The sequence below is a fragment of the Adiantum capillus-veneris genome, chromosome 3, assembly GCF_014529385.1.
Source record: "Adiantum capillus-veneris isolate H3 chromosome 3, ASM1452938v2, whole genome shotgun sequence".
Classification (NCBI taxonomy): Eukaryota; Viridiplantae; Streptophyta; class Polypodiopsida; order Polypodiales; family Pteridaceae; genus Adiantum; species Adiantum capillus-veneris.
In genome coordinates, this window is record NC_140933.1 from 29,836,071 (window position 1) to 29,853,623 (window position 17,553).

Genomic DNA, 17,553 nt, shown 5'->3' on the forward strand with positions numbered 1-17,553 from the left:
GGGCAGCCGCTTCCCGCGAGCCTCCTCACCAAGGAGGATAACAATCGTTTCTTCAGGGTCCAACAACGGGTCAATGTCCTAGAATCATCAATCGCCGAACAAAGACACCAGCAAATGCGAAAGCGAGCGACCCTCTAACTGGGAGCACAGCAATCAAATACTGTGTCCGCACCTCCAACTATCAGCCAGTTTGAGTCTGCCTACTCTCGCGAGAGCCAGCACTCTCTCTTCTTTCCTATTCACGATAGTGCTCCTATTGAGCTGTAGCAGGTATCTAAGTATGATCTCTAAGTATTTGTTTGCAGGTGTACTTCCTCTTAGTGAGGGAGTAGGAGCAGAGGAAGGCATGAGCCTCTACAAGAGAGAGCGCTCTGAGGAACTAGAGCCAGATCAGCCGAAGGGTTTAGTACTCGAGTTTGGGACGAAGATCCAAAGATCCGAGAGTGATAGACTCTCGAGTTGGGGATCCAGAAGTTGAGATTCCCAAGGAAGGACTTCGCGTCCGGGAAAGCAGAGTTGTTCTGCGAGAAGAGGACTTTGGAAACAGAGTCTAAAAAGATTTGCAGGGATGCCATGCTATGAGTCTAGAAGGTGAGATCGAGAGGCAAGAACCTTGATTCTCGAGGATTTGGAATAAGAAACGGAAGTTCCTTGGAATAGGGTTTTGCCCTAGGAATAGGAAGTTGAGGCTTCCAAGAACCATCCAGACTTATTCTAGAACGAACGTGGTAATACGTTCGGTTCAAGTGCTTGTATAGACTTCTCCTCAGTAATAAAGATACTAATACGGGGGGACCAGCCCATCTTCTGGTCCCCAGTACTGTGTCGATCCTCTCTCTCTCTCTCTCTCTCTCTCTCTCTCTCTCTCTATATATATATATATATATATATATATATATATAGAGAGAGAGAGAGAGAGAGAGAGAGAGAGAGAGAGAGAGACACAAGACTTCGATTTTTGTCACAAAGTGATGACGTGGCGCACAACAAAAACCCTAATTTCTGCCAGAAACCCTAAAATTCCTACAAACCCTAATTTTTGCCAGAAACCCTAATTTTTGAAAATCGTGGAGGCTTTTTGTTTTTTGTTTTTTGTTTTTTTTTTAATGATGAGCGACGCGAATCTTGCTTTTTACTCTACGCAAGAGAAAGGAAGAGAATGCTTCTTTTTTAATAAAAAAAAGAGAAGAGCTTGAGAGAGAAGAGCTTTTGAGCTCTTATGCTTTTAACTGGAAAGCTTTTGGGGCTCTGCTTTTGGGCATCCCTTGTAACCTTTAAATTAGTGGTGAGGGCCTCACTTCTCAGAGCATCCGGACGCAGAGTCTGAGAGTGAATCCCGACCCACTCTCTTGTACTTTGAACTGATTAAAATAAAAAGAAATACCGAAAGGGGCACCAGTCTTTGGGGCCAATATCTCTAGGCACGGAACTCCGCCGGGCCAGTGCAAATCTATTGTGATATGTGAATTGTTTTGAAGTGGTTATTTGGTGCTGTCACGGTTGATTCTTGACTTGGAGTGTCCAAGTCTGTTACAGTGGTATCAGAGCACGGCCGATTTCTCTTCTACGGGAAATCCGATCCCCGAATTTTTTTTTTCCGCGGCACCTATGGCTTCACGCAAGGATCAGTCGACTCCCTCTGCATCTAGAGATGCGGGCTGGGATCACAACGAAGATTCAGACAGAGTATGGCTGTCACAAAGTGATGACGTGGCAGACAGCAGAAACCCTAATTTCTGCCAGAAACCCTAAAATTCCTGCAAACTCTAATTTTTGCCAAAAACCCTAAATTCCGGAAATCGCGGAGACGGATTATTAAAAAAAAATTTTTTTTTTTTTTTTTTTGGAAAATGATGAGCGACGCGAATTTTGCTTTTGCTTTTTTTTTTATAAAAAAAAAAGAGAAAAGACTCTCTAAGAGAGAGAGAGAACTGATGCTTTTGATTTTAAAAGCTTTTGGGGCTCTGCTTTTGGGCATCCCTTGTAACCTTTAAATTAGTGGTGAGGGCCTCACTTCTGAGAGCATCTGGACGCAGAGTCTGAGAGTGAAACCCTAACCGCTCTCTTGTACTTTGATGATTGATTAATACAAAAAGAAATACCGAAAGGGGCGCCAGTCTTTGGGGCCAATATCTCTAGGCACGGAACTCCGCCGGGCCAGTGCAAATCTATTGTGATCTGTGAATTGTTTTGAAGTGGTTATTTGGTGCTGTCGCGGTTGATTCTTGACTTGGAGTGTCCAAGTTTGTTACAGTGGTATCAGAGCACGGCTGATTTCTCTTCTACGGGAAATCCGATCTCCGAATTTTTTTTCCGCGGCACCTATGGCTTCGGGCAATGATCAGTCGACTCCCTCTGCATCTGGAGATGCGGGCTGGGATCACAACGAAGATTCAGACAGAGAGTATGGCCCGCCTCGGCCTACTCAGGCGGAGCAAACAGAGATGGAGTGTCGTCAATTGATTGGCGATGCAACAAAGATGATGCGTAATTTTGCCAAGGACCCGAAGATGGCAAAATATATGAACCAGACCTCTTTGGAAGAGGTACAGATGGAGTGGCAGAGAACCACAACACCACTCCCGAAACCCGCTCTCAAGAAACCTTCTGCCTCCAAGAAAATATACGGAGCAGGAATTGGAGAACATGGTTGATGCACGGATTGCTCAGCTTTTTGACACACAAAAGAAAGCCAAAATGCACGGCAAAAAGCAGAAGAAAGGCACTGACTTCCCGGGATATTTGGGTCGTCGGTCGACATTCGACAAAGCAAAGAAACGGAAGAAGCGTGTTCGATTTGAAGGAGTACCCAGTTCTTCTTCTTCTTCTTCTGACAGTTCTTCTAGCTCCTCGGATTAGAGCGAAGAAGACAGAAAAAAGCAAAAAGCGAAGCAAGACACAAAGCTTCGGAACGGGCAAGAAAAAGGCAAAGAAGGCTACATCTCGCCCAGAGACTGACAGCTCTACTGAGGACTCGTCTACAGACAGCTCAGATTCCGATGACGGGAAGTTTTATGCGAACAAGAAGAATTTTTACAAAGCCAACCAGTATGACTTTCTCGAAGATAAAAGCAAGAAAGTCTGAGAGTTTAAGGAAGGTGGCCACTCGATCAAGTTTGATACTTTTCAGGATACTCAGATGCTTCGAAGGCTTTGTCTTTTATACAGTAGTTTGACATCGCTTTCGCGGGAGGACGCTATTCAGAGCACTCCAAGATTCGGAGAGCTGCCTCTTACTTTGAGGGGAATGCTCGTACTTGGTGGTCCACGCTTCTATTAAGCAAGACTGTGCCAGTTACATGGCTGAAATTCAAGAGGCTTTTTATTTCTTCTTGGTTGACTCAAGAGTTTGAGCGAGATATACGAGCTGCTTGGAACCATCTTCGGATGACCAAGAGCGATACAGTGAATTCTTATTGTGAAAGATTCTGGAGCTCTTTTCTACCCGCCTCTTCATTCAAGAAGATCTCGTTCAGAGAACAGATTGAGCGGTTTACCTTGGGTCTACCTACAGAGATCCGAGATCACTGCTTGGAACAGAAGTCAGCTTCTATTCAAGAGTTGATGAGTCATGCGAAGCGGGGCTTTGCCATTCACTCTGGCAGTCTGACCTACCCCACAGATGAGGCCATGACACAACGAGCCGAACAGACTTCTGGGAATGAAAGTAGAATGAAAAAGAGCAACCCAGAGAAAAAAAAAGGATGCACGACCCAAGCTTACTCCTGAGGAGAGAGCTCGCTTCATCAGAGAGGGGAAGTGCTTTGGATGCGGGAAACATGGACATATTTCCGCAAAGTGCCCTGATAAGGCACAGAAAGAACAGAATGATAAAGACGACGACAGGTCTGAGAGTTCGAGAGCAGCTGAGGAATGTGGCAGAAAAGGCAGATAGAAAAGCAGAACTGGTACCACATGGCGTGGGACTTGCACCGAATCAAATGAATGAAAGTACAAACTTTGCCGTTTTTTTTTGGGGCAAAGTGAAGGATCAGGAAGCTCTTTTGAAGGAGCCAAGGCCAACTTCTTTTCACTTGGAATTGGCGGCTCGATTTGGAACTGCGCCCGACAGACTGACGCCACTGGCGGAGGTAGTTCGACTGGCACCCGGATGGGATGTTGCCATTACACCGAGCATTGGCAAACTTCGTTTGCAATGACAGGGGTGTTCAGGGCACGTGAGTGACGTTCTACTCGGGATCCCTTGGTACCACAAGAACTAGGCCGTGGTTGACTACCGGGCCGAGAAAGCGACTTTGATAAATGAAGGGCTTAGAGATTGTACTTGATGAACTTCAGTTTTCTTACTCATTCTTTTGGGAGAACTGAACGATGGATAAAAGTTGAATATGTTTTGACCTGAAGAAAAGAACGCCAAGAATTTTTTTTTCTCCACGCTCATGCCGATTGCTTTTGAGAGGGCCTGAAGATCATACCATTGATCTGATATCTGGAAGCACGCCACCGAATCGGCCACCTTATAGTGTGAGCCGAGTACAGAATGAAAAGATTATGAACTCAGTGAAAGACCTCTTGGAAAAGGGTCTTGTCCAGCTTAGTACTTCACCGTATTGCTCTCCAGTGTTGTTGATTTTGAAGAAAGACAGATCTTGGAGAATGTGCATCGATTATAGCACTCTCAACGAAATCACCATCAAGAACAGATTTCCGATTCCTAGGATCGATGATATACTCGACACGTTACAGGGATCCTCGTGCTTTAGCAGGATTGACTTGAAGAGTGGATATCATCAGATCAGGATAGCGCCAGGAGATGTCTACAAGACAGCTTTTCGGACGACTTTTGGGTTATTTGAGTTTTTGGTGATGCCTTTTGGCTTAACCAATGCTCCTGCGACATTTAACCGGATGATGGATAGGATTTTTCGAGAGTAGAGGCTATTTGTTGGCACTTTCTTTGACGACATCATTGTTTTCTCCAAGAATGAGGCAGAACACAGAGATCATTTGCTTCAAGTCTTTCAGGCATTACGAGATCACACATTAGTGATTAATGCTAAGAAAAGTGAATTTTTCCTACCAGAGATACATTTTTTGGGACACATTGTGTCAACAGCAGGAGTGCAAATGAACCCGGCCAAGATAGAGACTATCCGTGATTGGCCCGATTTGAGGAATGTCCATGAAGTTAGAAGCTTCTTGGGACTGTGTTCGTACTACAGGCGGTTCATACGAAAGTTTGCAGAGGTTGCTTCCCCTTTGCATACCTTGAAATAGAAAGGAATACCTTTTTCGTGGGGACCCACAGAGGTGACTGCCTTTCGGACATTGAAAGAGAAATTGACTACACGACCAGATTTGACTTTGTCGGACTTGCAGAAGTCATTCGAAGTATATTGTGATGCTTGTGGTCGTAGTCTGGGTGCGGTCTTGATGCAAGAAGGCCATGTCATAGCTTACGAGAGCCGTTTGTTCTCTAGGCCGGAGATGACAGCACAGATTTATGAGAAAGAGCTTTGGCGGTTATCCATGCTCTTACTCAGTGGCGGCATTACCTACTCGGAGCGGATTTTACTGTCTTTACAGACCATCAGAGTTTGCGCTACTTCTTGTCACAGAAGCAGCTTTCGGAAAAGCAGATGCGGTGGGCGAACATCTTGTCACAGTTTCACTTCCAGATTGTCCATGTGCAGGGACAGAAGAATGTGGTGGCAGATGCTTTGTCTCGGAAACCGTTGGTTCTGGCTATTTCCGCGATACATCATAGGAGCTTCGAGGATATGGTCGATCAGTGTGCCACAGATACAGATTTTGCAGATATTTTCACACGGATACGGGATGGGGAGACAGTAGCTGGATACTCCCTTCGGGAAGGCTACTTGATGAAAAAGACTATGTTGTGCGTTACACAACCGTTGAGGAAAAAGGTTATGACTGATTGCCACTGTCCACCTTTTACGGGTCACCGCGGCATTGCTACCACCATGAAAGGGGTAGAGAGAGATTTCTTTTGGCAGAGACTGAAGAAGGATGTGGAAGAGTTTGTGCGCAGTTGCTTGGTATGCCACAAGGTCAAGTTTGACAGGCATAAGGCACAGGGATTGTTACAGCCTTTACCCATACCCACCCGCCCCTGGGAAAATATTGAAATGGATTTCATTTTTTTATCTCCTGAGAATACAGAATGATCACGATGATTTTCCGATTACATGGCACGCCTGAGACGATTGTCTCCGATAGAGACCCCAGATTTATGAGTTTGTTTTGGAAGGCAATTTGGGAGAACATTGGCACGCGGTTGCAGTTCTCGTCATTGTTCCACTTGCAGACTGACGGGCAATTTAAGATTGCCAATTCAGTGATTTTAGATTTATTGAAGTCTTGTATCTCGGATCAGAAGACTCAATGGGAAAAGAACTTACCTTTGGTGGAATTTGCCTACAATAACACGATACACTCTTCGACGGGGAAGATGCCATGTGAGATTGTTGAAACTGCTGCGAAGGTTCCATCCTTCCTGAGCACGAAAAATTAGAAATTTGAAGCGGATGAATATTCGCGAGATTTGGATACGGCTTTTGCCAAGGTTCGCGAGACTTTGCAGGAGTCTCAAGAACGACAGAAAAAAGGCAGCGGATCGCCATCGTCGCGACTGGAAACTGAAGGAGGATGATTGGGTGCTCTTACTTTTGAGAAGGCACGCCTAAGAAAAAAAAAGGGAAAGGAGAGGCTTTTTCCAAAGCTTAGTATGTGATACTACGGACCTTTCCAGATTACTGACAAGATAAATGATGTCTCCTTCAGATTGGACCTGCCAGATACTTGGAGGATTCATAATGCATTGCATGTGAGTCTCTTGAACCCTGTTAAGGGTGATGTGCCTGATGATGGGGAGCCTGATGAGCAACCCGAAGTGGAAGAAAACGAGGAGATCCTTGTTCCTGAACAGATTTTGGCACATAATGATACGAAGAAAGGTAAAGTCCGAAGGCGGTTCTTGGTTAAGTTCAAGAACTTTCCTGCATTTGATGCGAAGTGGATGGAGGAGGAGGACCTAGCAGATACTCCTCGGATTGTGAAACTTTACCTCGATGTTTTGGTTTAGCATAGTCTACTCCAAACGGAACCCAGAAACTCAGCTTGGCCGAAGATCTGGTGCAGTGGGATGCACAAGAGGGGAGTCGCTCCACTCCTTTGTCAACAGATGCCTCGATTTTGATACTAAAGTCACTGATGTCTCTTTGAGCTTCAGGGATACTGAGAGCCAACAGTATTCTGCTGGATGACTTTATGAAATGGAATTCCTGATTATGATACTGATTTGTTCTTGACTTCTTGTGAGTGCAGGAACTGATAGCCGAAATGACTGCAGCATTTTGGTCTGATTGATCTCGAATAGACATGGTTGCAATAGGGGTTAGTCAATCGGACATCAATGAGGTCCCGATTGGACCTAGATGTGATTGCTAGCTACATTGCCGATAAATCATGGTCTAAGATCCGAATGAATGTTGAATGTCATGTGATGTCTGGTGATGTCCTGTGATGTCGTGTGATGTGACTGTCGATTTTGTACATGTGCTAGATGTGTGTTCCTAGTACGTAGGTACTAACAGTCAGTGTCTGCTAAGACGGTTTATGGCTTTTGTCGGTTTTGCAGGCGTAATCGCGGTCGATTACAATGCTTTCAAGAGGGGGGTATGTCACAAAGTGATGACGTGGCGGACAGCAGAAACCCTAATTTCTGCCAGAAACCCTAAAATTCCTGCAAACCCTAATTTTTGCCAAAAACCCTAAATTCCGGAAATCGCGGAGACGGATTATTAAAACAAAAAAAATTTTTATTTTTTTTTTGTGGAAAATGATGAGCGACGCGAATTTTGCTTTTGCTTTTTTTTTATAACAAAAAAAGAGAAAAGACTCTCTAAGAGAGAGAGAGAACTGATGCTTTTGATTTTAAAAGCTTTTGGGGCTCTGCTTTTGGGCATCCCTTGTAACCTTTAAATTAGTGGTGAGGGCCTCACTTCTGAGAGCATCTGGACGCAGAGTCTGAGAGTGAAACCCTAACCGCTCTCTTGTACTTTGATGATTGATTAATACAAAAAGAAATACCGAAAGGGGCGCCAGTCTTTGGGGCCAATATCTCTAGGCACGGAACTCCGCCGGGCCAGTGCAAATCTATTGTGATCTGTGAATTGTTTTGAAGTGGTTATTTGGTGCTGTCGCGGTTGATTCTCGACTTGGAGTGTCCAAGTTTGTTACAATGGCCCGCCTCGGTCTACTCAGGCGAAGCAAAGAGAGATGAAGCGTCGTCAATTGATCGGCGATGCAACAAAGATGATGCTCAGTTTTGCGAAGGATCCGAAATTTGCAAAATATATGAGCGAGACTTCTTTTCAGGAAGTGCATGAGCAGTGGCAGAAAACCACTACACCCGCTCTCAAGAAACCTTCTACTCACAAGAAATATTCAGAGAAGGAATTACAAGAGGTGGTTGATGCACGGATTGCTCAGCTTTTTGACGCGCAAAAGAAAGCCAAAAAGCACGGCAAAAAGCAGAAGAAAAGCACCAACTCCCCAGGATATTTGGGTTGTCAGTCGACTTTTGACAAGGCAAAGAAATAGAAGAAGGAAGGAGTACCCAGTTCTTCTTCTTCTTCTTCATCTGACAGTTCTTCTAGCTCTTCAGATTCGAGCGAAGAAGACAGAAAAGGTCAAAAGCGAAGCAAGAAACAAAGCTTCGGAAAGGGCAAGAAAAAGGCAAAGAAGACTAAATCTTGCCCAAAGACTGACAGTTCTACTGAGGACTCGTCTACAGACAGCTCACATTCTGATGTTGGAAACTTTTATGCAAACAAGAAGAATTTTTACAAAGCCAACCAATATGACTTTCTCGAAGATAAAAGCAAGAAAGTCCAAGAGTTTAAGGAAGGTGGCCACTCGATCAAGTTTGATACTTTTTCAGGATACTCAGATGCTTCGAAGGCTTTGTCTTTTATACAGCAGTTTGACATCGCTTTCGCGGGAGGACGCTATTCAGAGCACTCCAAGATTCGGAGAGCTGCCTCTTACTTTAAGGGGAATCCTCGTACTTGGTGGTCCACGTTTCTTTTAAACAAGACTGCGCCAGTTAAATGGCTGAAATTTAAAAAGCTTTTTATTTCTTCTTGGTTGACGACGCAAGAATATGAACGAGATATACGAGCTGCTTGGAACCATCTTCGGATGACCAAGAAAGATACAATCAATGCTTACTGTGAAAGATTCTGGAGCTCTTTTCTACACGCCTCTTCATTCAAGAAGATCTCGTTCAGAGAACAGATTTAGCGGTTTACCTTGGGTCTACCTACAGAGATCCGAGATCACTGCTTGGAACAGAAGTCAGCTTCTATTCAAGAGTTGATGAGTCATGCGAAGCGGGGCTTTGCCATTCACTCTAGCAGTCTGACCTACCCCACAGATGAGGCCATGACACAACGAGCCGAACAGACTTCTGGGAATGAAAGTAGAAAGAAAAAGAGCAATCCAGAGAAAAAGGATGCACGACCCAAGCTTACTCCTGAGGAGAGAGCTCGCTTCATCAAAGAGGGGAAGTGCTTTGGATGCGGGGAACAGGGACATATCTCCGCGAAGTGCCCTAAAAAGGCACAGAAAGAACAGAATGATAAAGACGACGACAGGCCTAATAGTTCGAGAGCAGCTGAGGAACGTGGCAGAAAAGGCAGATAGAAAAGCAGAACTGGTACCACATGGCATGGAACCTGCACCGAATCTAATGAATGAAAGTACAAACTTTGCCGCTTTTGGGGCAAAGTGAAGGATCAGGAAGCTCTTTTGAAGGAGCCAAGGCCAACTTCTTTTCACTTGGAATTGGCGGCTCGATTTGGAAATTACGCCTGACAGGTAGTTCGACTGGCACCCGGATGGGATGTTGCCATTACACCGAGCATTGGCAAACTTCCTTTGCAATGACAGAGGTGTTCAAGGCACGCGAGTGACGTTCTACTCAGGATCCCTTGGTACCACAAGAACTACGCCGTGGTTGACTACCGGGCCGAGAAAGCGACTTTGATAAATGAAGGGCTTAGAGATTGTACTTGATGAACTTCAGTTTCTTACTCACTCTTTTGGGAGAGAACTAAATGATGGATAAAGGTTGAATATGTTTTGACTTGATCAAAAGAACGCCAAGATTTTTCTCCACTCATGCTAATTGCTGTTTAGAGGACCTAAAGATCATACCATTGATCCGATACCTGGAAGCACACCACCGAACCGGCCACCTTACCGTGTGAGCCGAGTACAGAATGAAAAGATTATGAACCCAGTGAAAGACCTCTTGGAAAAGGGTCCTGTCCAGCATAGTACTTCACCGTATTGCTCTCCATTGTTGTTGGATTTGAAGAAAGACGGATCTTGGAGAATGTGCATTGATTATAGCGCTCTCAACAAAATCACTATCAAGAACAAATTTTCGATTCCTAGGATCGATGATATACTCGACAGGTTACACGGATCCTCGTGCTTTAGCAGGATTGACTTGAAGAGTGGATATCATCAGATCCGAATCGCGTCAGGGGACGTCTACAAGACAGTCTTTCGGACGACTTTTCGGTTATTTGAGTTTTTGGTGATGCCTTTTGGCTTAACCAATACTCCTGTGACATTTAACCGGATGATGGACAGGATTTTTCGAGAGTACAGGCTATTTGTTGGCACTTTCTTTGATGATATCATTGTTTTCTCCAAGAATGAGGCAGAACACAGAGATCATCTGCTTCAAAGATACACTTTTTTTTGGGATACTTTGTCTGAGCAAAGCAGGAGTGCAAGTAGATTCGGCCAAGATAGAGACTATACATGATTGGCCCGATTTGAAGAATCTCCATGAAGTTGGAAGCTTCTTGGGATTGTGTTCGTACTACAAGCGGTTCATACGAAAGTTTGCAGAGGTTGCTTCCCCTTTGCATATCTTGACACAGAAAGGAGTCCCTTTCTCGTGGGGATCCACAGAGGTGAAAGCCTTTTAGACATTGAAAGAGAAATTGACTACAGGACCAGATTTGACTTTGCCAGACTTGTAGAAGTCGTTTGAAGTATTTTGTGATGCTTGTGGTCGTAGTTTGGATACGGTCTTGATGCAAGAAGGCCATGTCATAGCTTACGAGAGCCGTTTGTTCTCAAGGCTGGAGATGACAGCACAGATTTATGAGAAAGAGCTTTTGGCGGTTATCCATGCTCTTACTCAATGGCGGCATTACCTACTTGGAGCGGATTTTACTATCTTTACAGACCATCAGAGTTTGTGCTACTTCTTGTCACAGAAGCAGCTTTCGGAAAAGCAAATGCGGTGGGCGAACATCTTGTCACAGTTCCACTTCCAGATTGTCCATATGCAGGGACAGAAGAATGTGGTGGCAGATGCTTTGTCTCAGAAGCCGTTGGTTCTAGCTATTTCCGAGATACGTCATAGGAGCTTCGAGGATATGGTCGATCAGTATGCCACAGATACAGCTTTTGCAGATATTTTCACACAGATACGGGATGGGGAGACAATAATTGGATACTCCCTTCGGGAAGGCTACTTGATGAAAAAGACTATGTTGTGCGTTACACAACCGGAAAAGATTATGATTGAATGCCACTGTCCACCTTTTACGGGTCACCGCGGCATTGCTATTACCATGAAAGGGGTAGAGAGATACTTCTTTTGGCCGAGACTCGAAAAGGATGTGGAAGAGTTTGTGCGCAGTATGCCAAAAGGTCAAGTTTGACAGGCATAAGGCACAGGAATTATTACAGCCTTTACCCATACCCACCCGCCCCTGGGAAAATATTGAAATGGATTTCATTTTTGATCTCCCGAGAACATAGAATGATCACGATGATTTTTCGATTACATGGCACGTCTGAGACGATTGTCTCCAACAGAGACCCCAGATTTACGAGTTTGTTTTGGAAGGCAATTTGGGAGAACATTGGCACGCAGTTGTAGTTCTCGTCATCGTCCCACTTGCAGACTGACGGGCAATTTTGAGATTGCCAATTCAATGATTTTAGATTTATTGAAGTCTTGTATCTCGGATCAGAAGACTCAATAGGAAAAGAACTTACCTTTGGTGGAATTTGCCTACAATAACACGATACACTTTTCGACGAGGAAGACACCATGTGAGATTGTTGAAAGTACTGCGAAGGTTCCATCCTTCCTGAGAACGAAAGATTTAGATATTTGAAGCAGATGAATATTCGCGAGATTTGGATACGGCTTTTGCCAAGGTTCGCGAGACTTTGCAGAAGTCTCAAGAACGACAGAAAAAGGCAGCGGATCGCCATCGTCGCGACTTGAAACTGAAGGAGGATGATTGGGTGCTCTTACTTTTGAGAAGGCACGCCTAAGAAAAAAAAAGGGAAAGGAGAGGCTTTTTCCAAAGCTTAGTATGTGATACTAGGGACCTTTCCAGATTACTGAAAAGATAAATGATGTCTCCTTCCCATTGAAACTGCCAGATACTTGGAGGATTCACAATGCATTGCATGTGAGTCTCTTGAACCCTGTTAAGGGTGATGTGCCTGATGATGGGGAGCCTGATAAGCAACCCGCAGTGGAAGAAAACGAGGAGACCCTTGTTCCTGAACAGATTTTGGCACATACGGATACGAAGAAAGGTAAAGTTCGAAGGTGGTTCTTGGTTAAATTCAAGAACTTTCCTACGTTTGATGCGAAGTGGATGGAGGAGGAGGACCTAGCAGATACTGCTCGGATTGTGAAACTTTACCTCGATGTTTTGGTTTAGCATAGTCTACTCCAAATGGCATCCAGAAATTCAGCTTGGCCGAAGATCTGGTGCAGTGGGATGCACAAGAGGGGAGTTACTCCGCTCCTTTGTCAACAGATGCCTTGATTTTGATACTAAAGTCATTGATGTCTCTTTGAGCTTTAGGGATACTGAGAGCTAGCAGTATTCTGCTGGATGACTTTATGAAATGGAATTCTTGATAATGATACTGATTTGTTTCTTCACTTCTTTTGAGTGCAGGAACTGATAGACGAAATGACTGCAGCATTTTGGTCTACTTGATCTCGAATAGACATGGTTGCAATAGGGGTTAATCAATCGGACATCGATGAGGTCCCGATTGGATCTACATGCGATTGCTAGCTACATTGCCGATAAATCATGGTCTAAGATCCGAATAAATGTTGAATGTCATGTGATGTTCTGTGATGTCGTGTGATGTGACTGTCGATTTGGTACATGTGCTAGATGTGTGTTCCTAGTACGTGGGTACTAACAGTCAATGTCTGCTAAGACGGTTTATGGCTTCTGTCAATTTTGCACGCGTAATCGAGGGCAATTACAATGCTTTCAAGAGGGGGGTATGTCACAAAGTGATGACGTGGCTACCGAGAGCAGAAACTGCCACAAACCCTAATTCTTGCCTCTCTCTCAAAGCGGAGTGTCAAGTCACCAACAAAATGCTCTCAAGGCAAATTAGAATATGGTCAAGGGAAGAACCAGAGATAATCAATGTGTAAAAGCATAGGGGTGCTCTAAAAGACAAAAATTCTTCTATATTTGAAACTTTCTTGTATAAGGAGAATGAGGGTAAAGCCTAAAACAATTTTCTGAAGTTCTGAAAGTGGCCTTCTTTGGATATTCAATGGGATGATAGACTAACCTTAAAGAAAATTCATTTCTTTCCATTGTAACACAAGGTTTCTAGATTGTAGAGGTCTACCTTGATGAATATAGTGTTCCCCAAGTTTATTAGGTCTACTGACCAGCATTCTTACAATGTGTTATGTGACATTCTCGGTTACGTGGCTAATAGCAAACTGCAAACCTGATTTCGCGCATATATCATATGGTTCTTTGTGAAATACTTATGAGTGTCACGCCCTTCTGCAAGGACCTCAGGATCAATTGGTCCAAGTATGCCCACGACCCTTGCAAGCATCGTTGCCAAGGAATCATTCTGAAATAGTACCTGCCACTCAAGGCAAAATATTGTTAAAAATTTCTGGGCTGAATTGGAAAAAAAGGGCCATGAAAGAATCAGCATAAACTCTTCCAAAACTCCAAAGCAAGCAATCTTTGTGATCAAAGACATTCACATTGATTTGAAAGTTGCAATTCTAATGAATATAGACATAGTCATGTGTGTTTGTGTGTGAGAATACACATACATATTACAATGTGTACATGTATGTCCTTGTTTGTATTTAGAGTTCACCATATATATTGACCTCATAAAATGTTCCACAAAAGCAGAGTGTCTCCTTTCTGAAATCGCTGCAGTATCCCTTTTGTTCAGCATTAGATAGCAATGGCAGTCATTTGTAGCCCACCACAATTTCAATAATTGACAGTCAACGGTATGTAGCAATTATGAAGAGTATGAAACAAACAAAACGAGAACACAGCAACCCGCATTTCTAAATATGGAAGTAAATCACCTATTAAGTATACAGGAGAACATTGGGAACTTACATTGCCAGTACAAAGCTCAGCCAATATACATCCAAGAGACCATATATCTATTTTTTGATCATATGGAAGCCCAAGAATAACTTCAGGAGCACGATACGACCGGGACTGCACATATGAACACAACTGATCTGTTTGGAAGCAGCTACTACCAAGATCTATTATCTTGATCTCACATCGACTGTAGCTTTTTACTAAAATATTCTCAGGCTTTAAATCACAATGAATTATTCCCAATCCGTGTAGAAATTCCAATGCTTCAAGACATTGGCGAGTGATAGACTGCAAAACACAAAGAAATTCACATCCCAATAAAATTCAGCTACCAAAGTTTACTGTTGTTGCTTTCATATGGAAACTAGAAAAGAAAGAGATACAACACCTGCAGCCGAGGCATTGTGAAGTAAACTTCTCCCCCAGATTCTCTGTTGAACTTATGAAACTCATACAAATTTGCACGCAGTAGTTCACACACGATAAAAAGATGCTCCTGCAAACAGTATTGAAAATTACATCCCTAGAAGACTACACAATCGCAATCATAAATTTAAAACAGAATTATCGCACACCCGATGATAGAAGTAATCATAGAGCCGCAGAATGTGATACTTGTCTACAGGATCATGTTTATTAATAAACTTGAGTAGCTTAATTTCATCCAGACTCTGATCAAAAAAGTCCTTGTTGTTTTTTATAATTTTCATACACACATCCATCCCTGTGTGCAGATCATGAGCTTGTATAGCCTTGCTGAATGCAGCAGATCCCAAGTATTCAGTTACATGGTAGCGCCCGGCAACTACAGAATTGATCAATACAGGAAAATCTTTATCTTCCTCAAATCCAGTCCTGCACAAACAAAAAAAAGGTTGAAATTTTCTTTTAAGTCCAAAGGTATATGGCTAAAGAGCGCATAGAAGGCCAAAAAACAAAGCTCAACCAAATCTATACAAACATAACACATAGAAGTAAGGCATCTCCTAAAGAAGACACTTGGTAGGGAATGCAGCTCCTGAATGAGGCTGTGTGACTGTGTGTATCTCTGTGTAGATTCACCAAAAAAAATTGAGTGTGCGTGCAAGCGCGTGGCAGATCAGAGAGAGCAAATCTTTAAATTCATTGAACCGTACATGCAAATTCCTCTCCCAGCCAACTGCACCGAAAGTCCTTTTATTCTTGCGAGTGCACTTGACAATTTGAACTTTAGTATAGACAAAACCATATATACCTCTTTGCAATTTTTTCTTGTTTGGACTCATCTTTGCCTTTGTTGTTGTTAGATTCCTTGGAGTTCGCTTTATTTTCAGCAGTTAACTTTTTCGTCTTCCTCGTTCAACAAAACATTTCTCTTCAAGATGACTTTTCTTTTCACAAAACGCACAATGACAAGGTTCTTTGGAATATTTGGTGGGTGTGAGAGCTTTGTTAGTTTCCCATTCCTTTGAGAATCTTCCTTTTCCTTTTTTGTTTCATTCGCTTTGAGTAACAAGAGCATTATTTTGCTTGTTCTTCTCATATTCAAGCATTTGTCATTTAAGAAAGAGATGGATTGTTCATAAGAGGAGAGAACCCGGAGAGCTATAGTGTCACAGAAATTCTTGAATGATGAAGGGAAACTTTATTATTTTTGGCATCTCTCTGGATTCGTTCAGTTGGTCCCGGTATCTCCCACAGACAAGTGATAGGGAGAGAGGAAGTTTTCAATTCAAGCTTTAGTTGCCCTTCTGCAACACACCATGTGCATGTGTTGGCAATTGGTGTAACCAATTATGAAAACACTTTCAGGAGGTATTAAAGGAGTGTGGACTACTTTATTTTATTGATGAATTGTCGAAATTGCAAGTGTTCGGAAAGCCACATAATCTCTCTAATATAAACATCGAGGTAGGTCCATGTGTATGACACGTACGATACGGTGGGGTATGGTACATAATATTGTACGCTCTCCAGAAAAAAGTATGTAAGGTACGACAAGACTTTCCTATATAGAGAAAACTCTCACGATTGTGACTTAGCTGCATTATACACTTTCTCATGGTTGTAGATACAAGAAGTGGCATGCCAAGGAGGACCCTTAGACTTGGATGGTCAAGACTCTTAGCTCTAGAGACATGCCTCTTCGCCGAAAGCCACACTCCTTTGACGAATGGTCACACCCCTTCACCCTAGGTCCTCTGGGCCCCATTGGACGGGGTCCCATAAGTTGGTAGGACGACTTCTTAGGGTTTAGGCCCCTTGGCCAGGGTCTGCAAGTCGGCTCTGGTCTTCAATGGCTCGGCATGTCAGCAGTTTGTGACAGAATGTCGCCACGGTAACTCATCAAGACGAGGCACCTCCAGGGCTGATTTGATGCACCTTTAGACCTTCTCGATGTGGGATTGCGGATGGCCAAAACGCAGCAGATCTCTCACGTAAAGCAGGCTTGAAAACACAGATCTCGATGATGCCGATGATAAACAGCAATGGAGCGATGCTAGTGAGGGAATGGCCAAGGGGAGGCTCGATGGGCTGCCGAAGTATTGGACCGCAACAGGAAGAGAACGAATGCAAATCCCTAGTTACTTGCAATGAAACGGAGCTAAAAAACTGAAAAACCTAATCTAATGGACTCATCCGGACATGCGAGTCATGCGAACAGGCTCACAAAATTGCCAGTACTAATCCTCCTGGGATTTCAGACACTCCTATCTAGAAGGGGCAAACTGGCTCTGGAAGTTGATGAAGCATGTCCACGTGGCACGCACAACCATGTGCACGTGACATCCCCTTCTGCTTAAGGTGAGGTACTAGTACCGAATTTCATGCACGCCATAAGATGGTCTCGGATGAAGTTCCTGTCCTCCACGGCGAAAGAGGCTCCCCTGGGTGATGTGGAAATGTCCAAAACACAAGGATGGTGATGATGCATCTACTTGCAAGCAATGGATTGCCTCTTGGATCAATGATGCCCTTGTAGGTTATTGGCCAACAATAACCTTTGCTGCCCCTGTCACAAACGGGAGCGCACAACAATATAAAATATACTCGGATAAATAGAATTTATCGCTTAATACTGAAGCCAAAGGATATAGAGAGAAATAGAGAGAGAGAGAGAGAGAGA

General features: G+C 43.6%; 1 protein-coding gene across 2 annotated transcripts in view; it reads right to left on the bottom strand.

Annotated features, from left to right (window-relative positions):
* The window catches only part of LOC147460674 (uncharacterized), a 91,412-nt gene that overhangs the window by 20,327 nt on the left and 53,532 nt on the right, over positions 1–17,553 (bottom strand). For both annotated transcript variants that reach the window (XM_086508395.1, XM_086508394.1), the window contains 4 exons: positions 15,023–15,302; positions 14,836–14,943; positions 14,457–14,735; positions 13,810–13,953 (listed from right to left, as the gene is read on the bottom strand). In XM_086508395.1, the coding sequence (XP_086364521.1) occupies positions 13,810–13,953; positions 14,457–14,735; positions 14,836–14,943; positions 15,023–15,302 (811 nt within the window). The remainder of the gene's footprint in view (positions 1–13,809; positions 13,954–14,456; positions 14,736–14,835; positions 14,944–15,022; positions 15,303–17,553) is intronic.